The 20,134-nt window shown below is 30.3% G+C and overlaps 1 protein-coding gene across 1 annotated transcript; it reads left to right on the top strand.

Moving 5' to 3' along the window:
* The first annotated feature begins 5,274 nt into the window (after positions 1–5,274).
* On the top strand, positions 5,275–15,485 carry LOC136200503 (uncharacterized). The gene is made up of 9 exons (XM_065990878.1): positions 5,275–5,448; positions 5,977–6,135; positions 8,041–8,356; positions 10,407–10,439; positions 10,636–11,901; positions 14,146–14,277; positions 14,523–14,584; positions 15,153–15,306; positions 15,422–15,485. The coding sequence occupies exons 2-9, from the start codon at positions 5,985–5,987 to the stop codon at positions 15,483–15,485; spliced, it is 2,178 nt and encodes a 725-aa protein (XP_065846950.1). The 5' UTR covers positions 5,275–5,448; positions 5,977–5,984.
* Positions 15,486–20,134: the final 4,649 nt, after the last annotated feature.

Below are 20,134 nucleotides of genomic sequence, written 5' to 3'. Positions count from 1 at the left end.
CGTACTATATCTAAGAGTTCTATAGAATTTAAACTAATCCCTAAAATCTCTCTAATTCTCTACACATCTATATATAATATAAAACAGTAACGATGGAACTGAGGTGTCACTTCCTCCTTTTTTAGTGATAAAAAATTTAATATATTAATTTTAATTTTATTATATATATTTATCTATAAAAAGATTATTTTATCCGTACTATATCTAAGAGTTCTATAGAATTTAAATTAATCCCTAAAATCTCTCTAATTCTCTACACATCTATATATAATATAATATAGTAACGATGGAACTGAGGTGTCACTTCCTCCTTTTTTAGTGATAAAAAATTTAATATATTAATTTTAATTTTATTATATATATTTATCTATAAAAAGATTATTTTATCTGTATTATATCTAAGAGTTCTACAGAATTTAAATTAATCCCTAAAATCTCTCTAATTCTCTACACATCTATATATAATATAAAACAGTAACGATGGAACTGAGGTGTCACTTCCTCCTTTTTTAGTGATAAAAAATTTAATATATTAATTTTAATTTTATTATATATATTTATCTATAAAAAGATTATTTTATCTGTATTATATCTAAGAGTTCTACAGAATTTAAATTAATCCCTAAAATCTCTCTAATTCTCTACACATCTATATATAATATAAAACAGTAACGATGGAACTGAGGTGTCACTTCCTCCTTTTTTAGTGATAAAAAATTTAATATATTAATTTTAATTTTATTATATATATTTATCTATAAAAAGATTATTTTATCTGTATTATATCTAAGAGTTCTACAGAATTTAAATTAATCCCTAAAATCTCTCTAATTCTCTACACATCTATATATAATATAAAACAGTAACGATGGAACTGAGGTGTCACTTCCTCCTTTTTTAGTGATAAAAAATTTAATATATTAATTTTAATTTTATTATACATATTTATCTATAAAACGATTATTTTATCCGTACTATATCTAAGAGTTCTATAGAATTTAAACTAATCCCTAAAATCTCTCTAATTCTCTACACATCTATATATAATATAAAACAGTAACGATGGAACTGAGGTGTCACTTCCTCCTTTTTTAGTGATAAAAAATTTAATATATTAATTTTAATTTTATTATATATATTTATCTATAAAAAGATTATTTTATCCGTACTATATCTAAGAGTTCTATAGAATTTAAATTAATCCCTAAAATCTCTCTAATTCTCTACACATCTATATATAATATAATATAGTAACGATGGAACTGAGGTGTCACTTCCTCCTTTTTTAGTGATAAAAAATTTAATATATTAATTTTAATTTTATTATATATATTTATCTATAAAAAGATTATTTTATCTGTATTATATCTAAGAGTTCTACAGAATTTAAATTAATCCCTAAAATCTCTCTAATTCTCTACACATCTATATATAATATAAAACAGTAACGATGGAACTGAGGTGTCACTTCCTCCTTTTTTAGTGATAAAAAATTTAATATATTAATTTTAATTTTATTATATATATTTATCTATAAAAAGATTATTTTATCTGTATTATATCTAAGAGTTCTACAGAATTTAAATTAATCCCTAAAATCTCTCTAATTCTCTACACATCTATATATAATATAAAACAGTAACGATGGAACTGAGGTGTCACTTCCTCCTTTTTTAGTGATAAAAAATTTAATATATTAATTTTAATTTTATTATATATATTTATCTATAAAAAGATTATTTTATCTGTATTATGTCTAAGAGTTCTACATAATTTAAATTAATCCCTAAAATCTCTCTAATTCTCTACACATCTATATATAATATAAAACAGTAACGATGGAACTGAGGTGTCACTTCCTCCTTTTTTAGTGATAAAAAATTTAATATATTAATTTTAATTTTATTATATATATTTATCTATAAAAAGATTATTTTATCCGTACTATATCTAAGAGTTCTACAGAATTTAAATTAATCCCTAAAATCTCTCTAATTCTCTACACATCTATATATAATATAAAACAGTAACGATGGAACTGAGGTGTCACTTTCTCCTTTTTTAGTGATAAAAAATTTAATATATTAATTTTAATTTTATTATATATATTTATCTATAAAAAGATTATTTTATCCGTACTATATCTAAGAGTTCTATAGAATTTAAATTAATCCCTAAAATCTCTCTAATTCTCTACACATCTATATATAATATAAAACAGTAACGATGGAACTGATGTGTCACTTCCTCCTTTTTTAGTGATAAAAAATTTAATATATTAATTTTAATTTTATTATATATATTTATCTATAAAAAGATTATTGTATCCGTACTATATCTAAGAGTTCTACAAAATTTAAATTAATCCCTAAAATCTCTCTAATTCTCTACACATCTATATATAATATAAAACAGTAACGATGGAACTGATGTGTCACTTCCTCCTTTTTTAGTGATAAAAAATTTAATATATTAATTTTAATTTTATTATATATATTTATCTATAAAACGATTATTTTATCCGTACTATATCTAAGAGTTCTATAGAATTTAAACTAATACCTAAAATCTCGCTAATTCTTTACACATCTATATCTATATATAATATAAAACAGTAACGATGGAATTGAGGTGTCACTTCCTCCTTTTTTAGCGATAAAAAATTTAATATATTAATTTTAATTTTATTATATATATTTATCTATAAAAAGATTATTTTATCCGTACTATATCTAAGAGTTCTACAGAATTTAAATTAATCCCTAAAATCTCTGTAATTCTCTACACATCTATATATAATATAAAACAGTAACGATGGAACTGAGGTGTCACTTCCTCCTTTTTTAGTGATAAAAAATTTAATATATTAATTTTAATTTTATTATGTATATTTATCTATAAAAAGATTATTTTATCCCATATATCTAAGAGTACTACAGAATTTAAATTAATCCCTAAAATCTCTCTAATTCTCTACATATCTATATATAATATAAAACAGTAACGATGGAACTGAGGTGTCACTTCCTCCTTTTTTACTGATAAAAAATATAATATAATATATAATATATTAGTTTTTATTTTATTATTATATTTATTTATAAAAATATTATTTAAAGTAAATGTGAAAATGAAATAATAATATTTAATTTATATAACACATTTATGTCATTAATTGTAATTATTAGATTGTATTTTTATTAATATTTATATATTAAGATGAATCCGTGCATCGCACGGGCCAACAACTAGTTGATACATTGCGATAGTACCGCGACTATTGCTAAGATTCAGAATTGTTATTATAACGATAAAAAACGACAGACACATTATAAGCACAACACTGTTAGAAAGTTACTCTCTAAAGGAGCTGCTAGAGTGGATCACATATGATTAGAAAAAAATTTGGTCGATCCTTTGACAAAAGGATTAGCTATAGAGAAAGTCCAAAATACTGCAAAGAGTATGAGACTTATGCCAATATAGGGATGAGTTACACAAAATGGTTGTCATTTTTAGGAATCCTCGAAATTCAATCCAATCCCGGAGATTCTTGAATCCCCGAACTAGACTGAACTATGCGCAGTGCTAACTGAAGGTGTAGGACAATTTATCTGTAGGAAAATCTCCTACAAATTACGTCCGTCTCGTACATAATTATTTTGTACAAATCCAAAATACTAATTAAGTAAAAGTATATTAATTGAAAAAAGTATTAAAAATTTAATCATTTGTAATATCTTCAATATATAAACCATGACAACATTAAAAATTAGAGGTGATAAAATTACACACGACCCGACAACGTGACCTAATATCGCCACAGAATAAAAAAAATCATGTAAATGGATTTAAATTTTATTAAATATATCTTTTACTTAATTTTATTTATCTATTTTAAATTAAGAATGTAATTATATTTTTCTATAATAAAATCTATGTTAAAAAATATTAGTTATGAATATTTACTTAAAAATTTTGTTTTGTTTTTTTAATTATTTTATTAAATAACTTATTTTGTAATTAGAATTAATTTAAAAGTTTTGTGTAGTTTCATTTAGCTACTAACTTATAATTTTTTTTTGGTCAAATACATTAATATCATAATTAAGTACAAAATTATAACTAAGTCATATCATCAAACTTAATTCTTAATATGTCATTAGTATCTATATATTATGATTTTACATCATAATTTAAGAAATATAGACTCCAATTCATAATAATAAACCCTAGAAAATATATTTTGGACTTCTAATTTATAAATTCCAATCCTTAAAATATATTCAAAGTACTGATTTTACTAGTTTAATATAATCCAAAATTATGACTTGACATAGTTGTAAATAATTTGTAAAAGATGAATTTCTGTGTAATTTTCCCTTTTTTGTTATCCAAATTACTTATCCAATGTTTGTCCAAAAATTTGTCCAAATTACTTATACAATTTTTTTAAGAAATCTTTGGTTTAGTTTATAATTAAACAAAAGTTTTAAAAATAAAAAACTAAACAAAACCTCCATAAAAAAAAACAAGCGTTAAGGTGTAAAAAATACCCCTAACGTTTTGGGCCAGAAGCAATTTTACCTCTAACGTCTAAAATGGTGCAATTTACCCCTAACGTTTGTAGCCAGGAGCAATTTTATCCCTAACGTTGGTAATTTGGGTCAATTTCAGACACTATTATAAAACACAGATATTTTTGTTTATTATTTTGCACCAATTGCGTATCAATTCATTCTAAAAAAATGATTTCATGTCTTTTGTAATTTAATAATAGAATTGGAGATTAATATTTATAAATTCAGTGAATTTTTTAAATTTTTTTGTCCAATTCGTTCAAAAGACAATATGTTTTTTTATTATTTTTTTCACATCCCAACATATGTTTATAATTTGTTACTGATAAAATGACGCACATGTGAAGTGTAGATGATAAGCTTCATGACCGAGAAGACAGTTTGATGAATTATTTCTGAAATTGACCCAATTTATCAACGTTAGGGGTAAAATTGCTCTTGGCTACAAACGTTAGGGGTAAAATTGCACCATTTTAAACGTTAGGGGTAAAATTGCTCCTGAGAGGTATTTTTGCACCTTAACCCAAAAAACAAAATCAAAAAGAAAACTAGACAAAACCATGTGACTTCATAGTGGCATTTGTGTCATTTTCATCTCTAGGGTTTCAGCTTATAATCTCACTTCTTCCCATCTCATCTTTCTCCGATTGACAATTTAATTTTCACTTTCATCTTGGTTTGGGTGGATCTCTCAGGGAAGAAATCAATTATTCCCAGTTTTAGTGTAGTTTCCCTCTTCCACCCGTGTTCGTGCTTATACTCTATGAGAGATCTACTGCAGTTTTATTGTTTTTGAAGTTTTCATTGCTTATTTAATTCAATTATAATAGTCTGAATATTGCTCTGAAGCATTCAATAAGCTTAGAAGGTGAGCCCATGTAAATTGAATTTGGCAAAATTGATACTCCTTTTTTTTTCTCTTTTCTTTTTATGCCAAGTTGAGTTCATTGATTAGAAAAAATTAAAAATAAATACATTTCCATGCTAAGTACATCTTGCAAATATTTTTTCTTTTGAGGTTTTGTTCCTGAGGATTTTGAGATACAAACCAATTTCCAAAACCCTTCTGTTATATGACTAAATTCAAATGGTTTCCCTATATATATAAGCTCCATTATTTGCTCCTTGGAGATGCCTGTATTTGAACTTTAGGAAGTTTAGTTAAATCAACGAGGGAGTAGTTATATCCATCTAAATAGAGAGACTTCATCTTTCATGTCATTTAGAACGCTGAATGAGCATAAGTTGTGCTCCAATAGCCCTCAATAGAATACAAAGAAGCTTTCAGATTCCTGTTGCTAAATTCATCATTGTACATAAAATAGTAGCAAAATTTGATTGAGAACGGAAAGAAAGAGGAAAACCCAATGATTCTAATTTCGGTAATTTTGTGCAGGAGAAACAATGGCGAAGAAACAACAAGAAAATTTCTTTCAACATGTGAGTGCATCAACGGATTTTTTAAGCACTCCGAATAACAAAATGGATATTCTAGCACCGATTGCAGAATGTTGCCGGCGAAAAGCATCCCTCACGATGAGGATAATAAGAGATTGTAAGTAAATTGATTCTAAATTTTATACTAATCTAATGGGCGTTTGACAGAGTCCTTTATATCTAAAAAAGATTTATTTTAGTTGGTATACAATTTTATTTTTATTATGGCTCGTTCATTTTATGATACATTGCTAATAATGGAAATTATACCTGATTACAATTAGATCAAGCAGTATAGTTTAAAATAGATTAAAAAGGAAAATAAAAAACCGAACTTAGGACCAAATAAACACAAGAACAATAGTCTGATAGGATAGAAAAAGAATAGACAAATCACACGTTAACTTTTTTTTCCTTTTTTCTTCCTTCCTTAAGGATGAGAACTTAGAGCATCAAAAGGTGATTAGGACATCAATATCAGCATTATTAAGAGACTAATGAACCTATAAGTAAAAAAGAAACCATAAATAACAATATTGAGATATAGTTAGTTAAATTTTGTTAAATAATCATGGTGGGGACACATATATATATATATATATATATATATATACAATAATAAAAGAAATGTATACAATACTAAAAAAAAGTTGAAAAGATTGAATTGAATTGAACCAAATAAAGTTATTGCAATGGGTGAATGAATTAGAAAGGATAGGGATGGAGCATATGCTATATATTGGATTATTGGAGTTAATAAATTTCGACCTTTATATATACAATAATAAAAAATATGTATACAATACAACTCATGTTTCATCTCTGGACCAAGGACCAACTCAGGATTTACAATGATGCTTTACTCAACAAAACATGGAAGTGTGATGACTGCCCCTATGTTAAGTAAGCTAAGCAATCTCCTATATGAATATCCAATTATTACTTGAATTTTCAGCAACAAAACATGAAGCCACAAAAAGATACTCCTCTTCTTATTGATCAGCAACTTGAACAACATTTTTCTGTTGGGTATTAACATGAGTTTCTGACTTTTGTTCATTTTTGCGGACATAGAAAGAATTGTAATTGACTTATATTTAGATATGACATTTTGTAAAGGTGTATTCAATTTTTGTAACTACTACATTTTTCACTTGGTTGACATTATTTTTTGGTCCATTTTGTACGCATGAATTCAATTTTTATTACTAATGTAATTTTAAATTTTTATTGTTAATTATATATAATTATTAGTTTTATTCTTCTATGTTAATTTTATTTTGACAATTTATTTAAATTTATTCTTATTCTTAATATACAGTAGAACCTCTGTATAGGAATACTCTATATTAGAATAACCTCCCAATTGTTATACAAAAGTTTGGTCCCAAGTGCTGAGAGTCTTTGTTATACCAACCTCTATTTAGGAATAACCTCCCAATTGTTATACAAATAGTCTGGTCCCAAGTGTATTCCTATATAGAGGTTTTACTGTATATATATTTAGTAATAAATATTTAAATAAAGTAAATAATCAAATGAAATATATAATAGTGGGGATATTTAATTTTTTAAGGGATTTTATTTTTTCTCAAAAGTTACTACATATTATTTGTTGGGATATAAATATTTCCTCACAAAAAAAATGAGAATTTGTGAGAAATTTTTCCTCACAAAAAATGTTCTTATTTGTGGTGAAAACTCTACCCCCCACAAAAAGTATAAAGACTAGTGGGGAAATTTTCCCCACAAAATATGTCTAGTCTATTGTGGAGAATTATCATTTCTCCACAAATGTGTATCTATTGTGATGAATTAATTTTTCGCCAGACTTATTCTAACAGTGGCGACCATGTGGTGAATTTTTTTCGCCACAAAAAGGTTTTAGTGGCGAATTTTTGATATTCTGTGGGGAAATATTTCCCCACAAAAAACACATTTTCTTGTAGTGATGTATCTCCTTCTTTTCTTTATTGCTGTTTGGAATTTAGCACTTGAATTACAAACTTTTTTTCCCTTGTAGACCTGACTGTGGTGAATTTGTGGATGATGACCCTCAAAGGAGGCTTTCTTCTACAGCCAAAATTGCCTAATGGCGAGTGCCCACCTGGATTTATTGGTTTCGCTGTTAACATGATCCATGTGGATTACATGAATTTCTTGTATGTATCCGATGTCTATGGCCTCAGAGAGACTTATATTTACAGCCTCTTTTCTCGCCTGCAAGTTTACAAAAGTAGGGAGGAGATGCTACTTTCTCTTCCGCTTATAAGTGATGGAGTAATTTCACTGGATGGAGGGATGATTACGCCTAATGGTTTCGTTTCCTTGAGGAATCGGTAAGTGTTTTGCTTTCATTATTGACATGAAATTGTCTTCCAATCGGACCTAATAGTGAATTTCATTGTTTTACAGCATCTCCTTTTGTTGTATTTCGGAATTTGCTTTCTGCATGTAGGTAGTTTAAATGCACTAAGAAAGAAATGTCTTTCTAAATCCTCATAGATTGTAGAATTATGTCGGTGCTATAATTCGATTATAATAGGCCACATATAGAGTTCATAGCATTAGCCTCTGACCTTCCAAATTCAGCTCATGATATTTGGTGCATGGATTTTTCTTCTCCCAATTTTTGTACAACTATCATACAAAAGAAAAGAAATACGTATTTTGTCTAGAATGGTCGATTCAAAGGATGAGCCTTAGCGCAACGGTAAATGTTGTTGTTGTTGTGTGACCGAGAGGTCACGGGTTCAAGTCTTTGGAGCGGCCTCTTGCCAAAAAAATTGGCAGGGGAAGGCTTGCCCCCAGTAGACCCTTGTGATGGGATCCCTCACTGGACCATCGCTTAGCGGGGACGCGTAGTGCACCGAACCGCCCTTTATGTTTCATGCGATGCATCTGGCTAGTAAATAACATATTTTGGCATGTTCAGTCTCCTTCATCAAACGATCAGCCAATGTGTCGACTCATTTATTAGCTAAACATGCATTAGGTAACAGCTGCGTAGGGTGTGGTTTTCCAATCCTCCTCCCTTTCTGTGTAACCGTTCCAATCTTTCTTAATAAAGTATCATCTTTGCATTAAAAAAAAAAAGAGTTGAGGGACATTTTATTTCCACTATATATTAATAACATAGAAAATATTAGACCGTTTGAGAAAAATTTGTAATAAACTTATATTTAGCGGATTTAGTTTTTCGCATTTTAATTGAATTTTTGTAATTTCGTTAATAATATAGTAAATATATATCTTAGAAATAATTGATATTTTAAAAAATAAATAATAATAATTGATATTAGCAAGGTCTGAAGTTAAAATTAAATACTAGACAAACCTGTTCTTTCTAAATTGTTATTACGTAGAGCCAATATTGTTCTTGTTTGAAAACGTTTAAGTTAAATTTGTACCACTTCATAAGTGAAGGCTAAATCCATAATTTTTATCCCAGTTTTTAATATTCCAAACGGCAAATGAATTTTTCAAGCCAAATTCAAAGGACAGGCTCTATATGCAATCTTAATGGCTTATAATTTTATTTTAAAAAAAGAAAGCTAAAAGTCTAAGCATTGCTAGAAAATTCCTTGGGATTCAAATTTTTCATAAAACATGATCAGAGTCTGATCCGGCCTTATATTATATGTAAATAATTAGGACTTTCCATAAAACTAAAATTAAAAAAGGGCAAGAGATTTATTAAAGACAAAAAGTATGATTAGGTCCCTGATCTTTCATTTTTTAGTTTATTAAGCTCTTTATCTTTTATTTAGATACATTATGTCACTGATCTTTTATTTTTGGTCTCATTAAGCCCTTGATGATCAAATTAGTAAGCTGTTAATATATAATTCTGCTAAAAAAACATTATTAACTTCATATGTATTTAAAATTAGTTAAAAAATTATTTTTTACAGTTTGAATTATAGCCACATTGCACATCCAAAACTGTTTTCAAACAGTAAAAATATACAAATTCTGAATGTAGCTGCAATGAATAATAGTCTGTTAACTGAATTTTATATTAAAAATTACGCTTTTTAGTTATCAAGGGCTTAATGAGACCCAAAATAAAAAATCGGGAGCTTAATGTATCTAAATAAAAGTTTAATAGCTTAATAAACCAAAAAAATGAAAGATGTGGAACCTAATCATGTTTTTTTGCCTTTATTGAACCAAAAATATACTAGTAGAAACCATATCACATTTGATTAAAAAGAAAAAGGAAAAAAAAGAAGACATCACAAAAAAGACAAATTACCCAAACAACCCCTTCGTTGCTTAGCTATTCTGTTTATATGCTTTTACCATATCCGCCCTACCAACGGAGATGGACTATAAACAATTCGATTAGAATCAGCAGCGCTGAACTCAAGCTTTATGAATTTTTAGGTTCCAATTGAGTCTCCCGGCCATCAATTTCCGGTAAAACTTCTTCTCTCTTTGCGCTGTTTTTTCTTCCCATTTTCAATTAGCTATTCATTTACTGCTGGATACGATGAATCTTGGTTTATACTAAGATTTTAGGTTTCAAGTAATTTGTTGAACTTGAATCATTTATTTCCGAAACAATTAAGGTTTTAAATTCATTATGCTGATAGTTGTATTTAATTTGTCTCAGTATCATATCTTCACAAACAATCATGCAAAGTGGAAGGATTTCTCTGACTACAAACTCTAATGCAAAGAGAGATAGAACAATGATAGGGGAAGTTAGCCTTAACCGAGTCACTCAACCTTCATTTTCTTATCTTCCCAAGGATATTGTGGTAACTATCATACTTAGATTGTCCATTAAGACGATTTTTATATTCAAATCTGTGTGCAAAACATGGTATGATATAGTTTCAGACCCCGAATTTGCAAAGGTCCGTTTTGATCAAGGTGAGGTTTATCCTCTGATTCAAACCTCATTGTGTAGACAAGGGTCGAAAATGGTTTATCTTGTGCAGCCAGATAAGGATGATTTTGAGCTCAAGCTTGGGATGTGTGATCATTACTTTTTTAAGCGTGGATGTGTTTGTAATCTTGAGGTTAAAATTGACACCAAATTTGAAATCCCAGAGAAATATAGTCAATATGGAGCCACTAATTCATGCAATGGGTTACTTTGCTTGTTGAATAAATGTGATAAATGGCTATGCCCAATTGTTTGTAATCCAATTATGGGTGAGTTTATTAACCTTCCAACAGATAAGATTGAATTGAGCTCGTCTAGTATATGTTATGGGTTCGGTTTTAGTCCCACCACTAACCAATATACAGTGATCAGAATGTTTCATCATGACATCCATGTTTCCAATAAGGCTGAAGTCCATATTCTTGGTACAAAAACATGGAAAGAGATAGACATTTTCAACCAGTCAATTCCCAAGTCATTCACAACTTATTTGAACGGGTTTATTTATTGGTCTTCTAATTTACAATCATTATCTATATTTAGTTTTGATGTTGGGGAGCAAGGTTTTGGGTCGGTGCCATCACCAGCAATTAACGATCCTTATGCACAAGACAGTGTTGGGGTATTAGGAGGAGAACTCTGCATAACTGCAGTTCTTGAGTATGGTGCTATTCATGTTTGGACAATGAAAGATAATAGTACCGATAAGGGGTGGTCTAAAGTTTACTCCTTCGATTACATATATTGTAATCTAGTACCACATTACGGCTGTTTTCAACCAATTAAGTACTTGGATGATGGGGCACTGCTGATGTTTTTCTCTTCTACAGAAGCTTTAGTATACATGGATCCAATAAAACATCAATTTAAATATTTGAATGTCCATAGCATGTCCAAAGTTGAAGCAATTGCTTATATTCCAAACTTTGTTTCACTCAAACATATTCTATCAGGACAGAATGCGAAGGTGCATAAAGTCAAGTCGAGGTAATTTTGACTTTGCTGATTATGACAAGAACATTTTTTTTTTGTGAAAAATAAAGAATTATATGCTATATGAATTTGGATGCTGCATATTTTTATCTTTTTTTAACCATTCAATTACTTTCTTGACTAGGTGTGCGAAGTTGAAGCTGCATAGCGAGACCGATGTTGATATTATTGAACAACGGTTTTATCCCGACTTTTATTATTGATATAGCTGAACAAATGTTTCATCCTCATCGTGATTTTAGTTCTTCTGAATGTTATCTTTATAGTGTCACTCGCAACTGTTCATTAGTTGAGCGGCTAACGAAAATGATATTGTTGAAGAAAGGTTTAATCGTGATTATGCTTTTGGTTCTTATGATTTCAGTTCTAGTTTTGATTTTGATTCGATTCTTATATATGAGGGAAATGAGGAGCATGACTTCATTCTGATTTTCAATTATATATATACTTTATTTAATTAACGCTTATTGGACAATATTCGATACTTAATCATAAAACATATTTTTATGATTAATTTAGTTTGATTTAATTTTCATCCTTTTGTATTTCGAAAAGTTTCAAGTTGCTTGGCATTTCGATATAGAATTGTTATTTGATAAAGAACAGTTAATGGAACAGGCTCAGGTCCCAACTGACTTGGATAGATTTTCTGCATTTCCTCTCCTACGAGAACTCCGGTAGATTTGTACACCAAGAAGGGACTCCGGTAGGAACTTTGGATTTGCACAATTCGGATTGGCTTGTCTAGTTAGACGGACACCATCCTAGAATTCTCAATTTACCAGAGTTGTTGCATAAACAACTTGTAATGATTTTTCTAGTAATGGAGTATGAAAACATAGGAATTCAAATAAGGGGTTTATATTCAACTACAAGAACTCACAAACAACTGATCATATCTAACGCTTCACTGCAAACGTTTTGAAAGAACCAAGATGGTAAAGAATTCAAATGAATCTACATCAGTACTTAAAACTACAGAAATTTCAAATTGCAATCTCATATAAATTTCTTCCTTAAGCTTCTAACTTCAATGTTTTAAGTCTCTGTCTCATTCAATCCTCTTAGAAATTCTGTTTTAGCTCAGCCCCTATATTGATCCAATTGGCCTGAGGTATTGGATATAAATTATCATTTAAATCTCTATATGTCATATTTGACACATCATGCTGTAACGTAATTTATATGTAAGAGTTTCATAATTAATTATGGTTTGTATGCATTTGTGTTGAAGGTGATAAGCTCAAATTTTCAACAAAATCAAATCCCACATTGTCAAACAACAACTTTATATAGCTTATTAATTTCAAGCATGACAACTTACATCGCCGAGTTTGGTAGCTCAAGCTTGTGACCCAAATGGGGGCAACAATGTGATGTAACTTAAAGCCTGAATTTTCTGGATAAGTTAACATCCAGTTAATTTTTTATATAATAATTAATAACAATAATATATTTAGATTTCTATAATAAAAAAAATTGGGCCCTCTTAAATTTGGGGCCCTGTGCGGGAGAGCTCCTTGTACACCCTTCTGCTACTCCCCTGCTGGCTTCACAGAGCAGCGATAACCTCCCGCTCCCAACAGTCGAAGGAATACCGGCTGGTGGTGCTCGAGCTCACATGCTGTTAATGAGCCAAGCTAACTGAACCATCACTTTTTTGTTGATAATTTTGTTATCAACACTTAGATAATTTTATTTTCGGTTATAGTATATTTAATTAAAAATAAAATTTGTCTATAATTCTTAAAAAAATATCGCATACCATTAGGAATCTATCCTAAACCCAACCATATTGTAACCAAAATTATCTCAAACCCATATGAGATTCACAATATTTACTTAATTTTAGAAAATATTATATGTATATTTAGTTAAAATGGATAAAATAAAATAATAAAAAATTAGGAGTAGAAAAATGTAATTTTAACAATAGAAAAGACTTAAATGCAAATGAATACCCAATCTCCTTCCTTATTTAAAAAAAAAAATCATTCACTCTACCATTGAGTGCAGAGTTGGGAGATACTCGCAACTTCCGATCCATCCATTTTCTGGTAAAATTTCTTCTTTTTGCACTGTTTTTTCCCACAATTTTGATTTACTGTTTGATATAATTAAGTCTTTGCTTTGTGAGGGTTCATTTCCGATATAGGCCAAAGAGTTAGGGTTTTCTTTAGCATTTCAAATTCAGTGTACTGATTAGTGCTTATGACATTTGCTTTCTCTCACTAATAGCTTCACAATAGTCATGAAAAGAGGAACGATTTCTTTGGCTACTAACTCTAATGCAAAGAGAGATAGAAAAATAAGGGAGGAAGAGACTCATATTCGGGTTCTTCATTTTGTGATCTCCCAAGGGATATCCTGGTAAATATCCTACTTCGGCTGTCTATTGTGAGAATTTTTGTATTAAAATCTGTTTGCAAAACTTGGAATGATATAGTTTCCGACCCTGAATTTTCAAAGATCCATTTTAATCAAGGTGAGATTTATCCTCTAATTCGAATATACGGGTCAAAAACAGTTCATCTTATGCGGCCAAATAATGTCGAGGTTAGAATTGAAGCCAGATTTGAAGTCCCAGACTTATTTGATATAGTTACATGCAACAGCTTGCTTTGCTTGTCTGGTGTATCTTATAAAGAACTTCCTTTTGTTTGCAATCCTGTTACAGGTGAGTTTATATTAACCTTAGAGATGATAAGAAAATTAACTTTAGCTCGGTTGTTTCATGTTATGGTTTTGGTTTTAGTCCTAGTACTAACCAATATAAGATTATAAGAATGTCCAAGAGAGGCACTCCTCGTGGCAATATGGCTGAAGTACATATTCTGGGCACAAATACATGGAAAAACATTGGCTTTTTCACCGGTCAATGCCAATGTCATCTCCTGTTTATTTGAATGGTTTTCTTTATTGGCGTTCTTATTTGGGGCCATAATCTTTATTTACTTTTGACATTGAGAAGGAACATTTTGGGTCAGTTTCATTACCCACATTGAATCAACGATATCAATATGACAATTAATGTGGGAGTATTAGGGGGAGAACTCTGTATATGTAAAGTTCTTGACTCTGGTGCTATTCATGTTTGGACAATGAAAGATAATGGTACCAAAAAGGCGGGGTCTAAAGTTTTTTCCCTTAATCACATATATTCTAACCCATTCAACATTATGGCTCATTATAATCCATTAAGTACTTAAATGATGGGGAATTGCTAATATTTAACTCTCGTGAAGATACTTTAGTTTACATTGAACCAAAACAAAATCGATTGAGATCTTTGAAGTTCTGCCAATTTAAAGTTGAGGCAATTGCTTATATTCCAAGCTTTGTTCCACTCAAACATGCTTTATCAGAACATAATGTGAAGGTGCTTAACATGAGGTCAAGGTAATTTTGATTATGATAAAAAAGTTTTTGAGAAAATGAAGAATTAGGTGTGAAATGAATTTGAATATTGCCTATTTTTATCTCTTTCTACCAATCTTATTGCTCTATTGACCAGAGGCGCGAAGTTGAAGTTGCACAAAGAGCATAATAGTTGTAGAAGAGTTTTGTCCAAATTGTGATTCCAGTTCTGTTTCTAATCACGGTTCTAATAAGTTTCATTATGAAGGGGCATGTCACAATTTTTATCTCTTTCTAACAATTTTATTGCCTATTTTTATCTCTTTCTAACAATTGTATTGCTCTATTGACTTGAGTTTCGCTCCTAATAAGTTTTTATTCAGGGTTACAATTTTGCAAAGAGACATGTTCACACAAACTTTTTAAATAGAAATAGAGAAGACATGTATCTTCAATTCCCTTAAAAATGGTAAAATCTTTGGCTCGGGTATAACCAATTTGTTTATATATGAGAGTTAGGGAGGTGATTGATAAAAGTTATTATTTAGATTATAAAACAAAAATATTAAGATATCATGTTGGATTTTCCATAATTTACATCAAGTTAGAATATGGTCCTAATATATTATATACTTATATGCTTTGATAAAATAAAACAATAAATCCTATTGGTCAGTTCGTAAGGGTACGATCAATCATCATGTTTGATTAACCAAAGGGTACGTTGAATCCTATTGGTTCATTAATGAAAAAAGGTACCTTATGGAGGAAGAGATACCTTGATGAAAGGTATATTTATAGAACATAAATCAGAATTGGTCCTCTCTTAACTTATCTAAAAGTCATTTTCTCTCCATCTAGAAAATCTGTAAAGTCTAAAGGGTAGTGAGAAAAACACAATTCTCGTGATTCCAAAAGAACTCGATTGTAATCGTCATGGATCAAGGTACGCTCTTCTGACTGTTATTAAGTGTTTGTGAAAGACATCTTATTCAAACATCTGGGCAATTATAATTGTCTAATATTATTATGAAATCTAAGATTTCTAATATGTGATATCAGAGCCTGGTTTTGAATGGATGATTTTTCGATTATGTTTTACATGTTTTATCCGCTACTTTAATAGTGATTGAATATATGAATTCTATTTACGTTATTTGTAGGCAAGAGTTTGTAATGTTTTATTATGTTTATAAGTTACCATTAACAGATATATATATTCAAAATTATTTAAGTATGAATCAAGGGCAATTTATGAGTAAAATAATTTCTTAAAGTTCTGGCTATAAATCAGTTTTGTTTAAATTGAAAGGCCATATATATTATCTGTGAAGGGAAAAGGTTAATGTCATTCTAGTTAATTGATTGATAGATATTTGATGACGATACCTCATCATTTCTTGTTCACTATTTTTGGTTTTTGAATTATGAATGTTTACTGGCCAAATCCTTTTGTACTGTTAGGGCCAAATATTGTATAAATTGTTTTTATTATACCTCTAAGTATCAGTAATGAATTTAGTCACCAAAGTAACTAAATATTAATGTCTTATACAAATTGTATAATATTATTTTCATTTGATATCTATATTATGTATAATTTGTTAGTCGCCAAAGTGGCTAAATTAGAAAGGTTTCATAGATATCATGTTAAAATAATTTCAATTACTCATGTATACGTGATGCTTATAAATGAGATGTTATTATGATTATCATGAGTATATTGACGTTCATTGTTATAAAATATTTTAGGATCGCCCAAAGGTTGATTAGTTATTTTATAATTTTATGAACATTAGGTGTTAATTGATATGCTTGATTAGACATGTTTAGTATATCCAAAGATAACAAATATATCTAATTGCAGTATATTAATTACAAATTACATGTAATTGAATTAAGCATCAATTATGTTTTGTTTCATTGTTGTATATTGTTGTTTTACCCAAAGGAGAATTTCAATGTACATTTGATGATGCTATAAAATTATGAATCTTTATTACTGAAACTAAATTTTACTCAAGACATTAATGGATGAGTTATATATTTGCAGCATCTGTTCATGTCTCTCTTCATTCGCAAGCAACGTCTGTAATTAAATTCAATGGGCTTAATTTCTCTGAATGGTGTGAACAAATCCAGTTTTTACCTTGGTGTTTTAGATCTTGATTTGGCACTCTTAATTGATGCACCTAATGCACTTACCGCTACTAGTAGTGCCGAACAGAGATCCGCCTATAAAGCATGGGAAAAATCTAACAGACTAAACTTACTGTTTATGCGAATGACAGTAGCAAACAACATCAAGTCCACAATAAATAAAACCGAAAGTGCTAGGAAATTTATGAAATTTGTGGAAGAATGTTCCCAGTCTGAGTCTGCTGATAAGTCTCTTGCTGGGACACTAGGGTTTCCAATAAAGAAACATTTATCAGATTTCGAATCTAGTTTATCGGACGCAATGCGTTTGACAAATGCTGAACAACCCCATACTCTCATAAATGAAAACACGGGTTTCCTACCAACGAACAATTCATATGGTGTGGAACTAGCGGATTTAGTTGGTACTCGGTTTAGGATGAAGAGGGCAGTTTCTAAGGCATAGCCCCAGAACATCTTTGGAAGTAAGGCCATGCTCATCATGGATCGTACCATATCTAATAGGGTACGGTTTCTCCTCTCGGATACACCATTGTGTTGTGGTGTATAGGGAGGTGTCCATTGTGAGCATATCCCACATTCAATTAGATAATTCAGAAAATCATCTGAAAGATATTCGCCACCTTGATCAGATCGAAGCGTCTTTATTTTCTTTCCTAATTGATTTTCTACTTCATTCTTGAAGCATTTGAATTTCTCAAAAGCTTCTGATTTGTGCTTCATCAAGTAGATGTAACCATATCGGGTATGGTCATCTATAAAGCTTATGAAGAATCTGAATCCTCCTCTTGCTTGGACTGACATAGGACCGCATACATCTGAATGAATGAGTCCTAGAGTGTCTGATACATGCTCACCTTTATTGCTAAAGGGTGTCTTTGTCATTTTACCTTTTAAACATGATTCGCATGTTTCCAATGATTCGGGATCGATTGGATCTATAAGCCCATCTGAATGTAGCTTTAGTATGCGTCTCTTCTTTATATGGCCTAAACGACAATGCCACAAGTAAGTTGAATTATCTAGCTTATGTCTTTTGGTATCAATTGCGAAAACAGAAATCTTGTCATCTAACACATAAATCCCATTTTGTGATATTCCTGAAAAATAAAAGATCGAATCTTTATAAAAATCGCAATGTTTGTCTTTTATTGAAATATGAAAATCGTCGTCAACAAGACGGCTAATAAAAATAATGTTGCGAGACATTTGTGGAACATACAAACAGTTCCTTAATTCTATTACAAGCCCAGAGGGCAAGTTCAAAACATAATCTCCAATTGCGAGGGCGGCAACTCTTGCTCCATTTCCCACTCGCAAGTTTATGCTTCCTTTCTTTAGTTCCTTAGTCTGTTTTAGCTCCTGCATATTTTTACAAATATGAGATCCACATCCGGTATCAAGTACCCAAGATTCAGACTGTGAAACTGTATTTATTTCAATATAAAACATACCAGATGTTGAAGCACCGCCATTTCCCTTCTTGAGGGAGGCTAGGTACTCCTTGCAGTTCCTCTTCCAATGCCCGTCTTTACCACAGAAGTGTCACTCTCCTTTGGGCTTCTTCACTTCCTTTCCCTTAGTTTTGTTGGGCACGGCTTTCTTACCTTTCTTGGGATGTTTAGGATTGGGAGAATTCCCTTTCCTCTTCTTTGATCCCTCTATGACAAGAGCCGGTATGGCTTTGTCTTTCTTCATATTGGGCTCAACTGACTTGAGCATATTTGCAAGCTCTTCAAGAGAGGTTTGCAAGTCATTCATCTGATAGTTCATAATGAACTGTGAATAACTCTCTAGGAGGGATTGAAGAATTAAGTCTATGCTTAATTCGTTATCCATCGCAAATCCAATACTAGAAAGTTTGGTAATGTAGCCAATCATCTTGACACAATGTGTCATGACAGATGTGCCCTCTTGCATCCTGCAACGATATAGCAACTTGGATATCTCGTAGCGTTCGCACCTGGTCTGTTTCCCAAACAATTCCTTTAGGTGCATGATGATGGAATAGGAATCCATTTCCTCATGTTGCCTTTGTAATTCCGGTGTCATCGATGCAAGTATGATGCATCCGGCATGATCATCATCAGCCTCGTGCTTCTGGTAAGCATCAATTTCCTCAATGGGAGCATCATCAAGAGGGAGAGGGGGTATCGATGTATCAAGTACATACCCTATTTTATCGAACTTCAAAACGATTTTAAGGTTACGAAACCAGTCGGTGAAGTTTGAACCATTCAATTTGTTATCGGTAAGAATGTTTTGCAGATTGGTTTTAGTCATGATTTTAAGAGTGTGTTTAATTAAACCTGAGAGTGAGAAAGAGTAAACGTATGTCATTCATTTGCTTAAAGTATATCAATCTAAAATTATAGGCCTTTTAGTTTATTTTAGATTGCTCCCACTATTTTGCCAAATTAATAGCCCTCCATATTAATTCAAAGAATTTCACAAATCCTTTAGTGAGCTAGGATCCTAACTCCTGAGATTTCGCCTTGAGTTTGCTCAACAAGCTAGTCTCATTCGTTAGGTAGATTCATGTAATCAATCACATCTTTAATGTGATTCCTAGGTTATTGGGTTACTAACCACATTAGTAACTAATATGCTATTTACATTAATCCCAACCATATTGTCCATTAGTTTATGACAACATGAGTTTGCTCATCCAATTATCATAATTTAATTTAAGTATTACCCCATGATGATC

This window comes from Euphorbia lathyris, chromosome 7 (assembly GCF_963576675.1).
Source record: "Euphorbia lathyris chromosome 7, ddEupLath1.1, whole genome shotgun sequence".
NCBI classification, from domain to species: Eukaryota; Viridiplantae; Streptophyta; class Magnoliopsida; order Malpighiales; family Euphorbiaceae; genus Euphorbia; species Euphorbia lathyris.
This window is presented reverse-complemented; position numbering and strand designations above follow the sequence as displayed.

Coding starts and splice junctions, on each gene's coding strand:
- LOC136200503 (XM_065990878.1), top strand. CDS start 5,985: ATGGCGAAGAAACAACAAGAAAATTTCTTTCAACATGTGAGTGCATCA. Junction 11,902..14,145: donor GTGCATAAAGTCAAGTCGAG/GTAATTTTGACT, acceptor TCTCACTAATAG/CTTCACAATAGTCATGAAAA. Junction 14,585..15,152: donor TGTTTGCAATCCTGTTACAG/GTGAGTTTATAT, acceptor ACTCTCGTGAAG/ATACTTTAGTTTACATTGAA.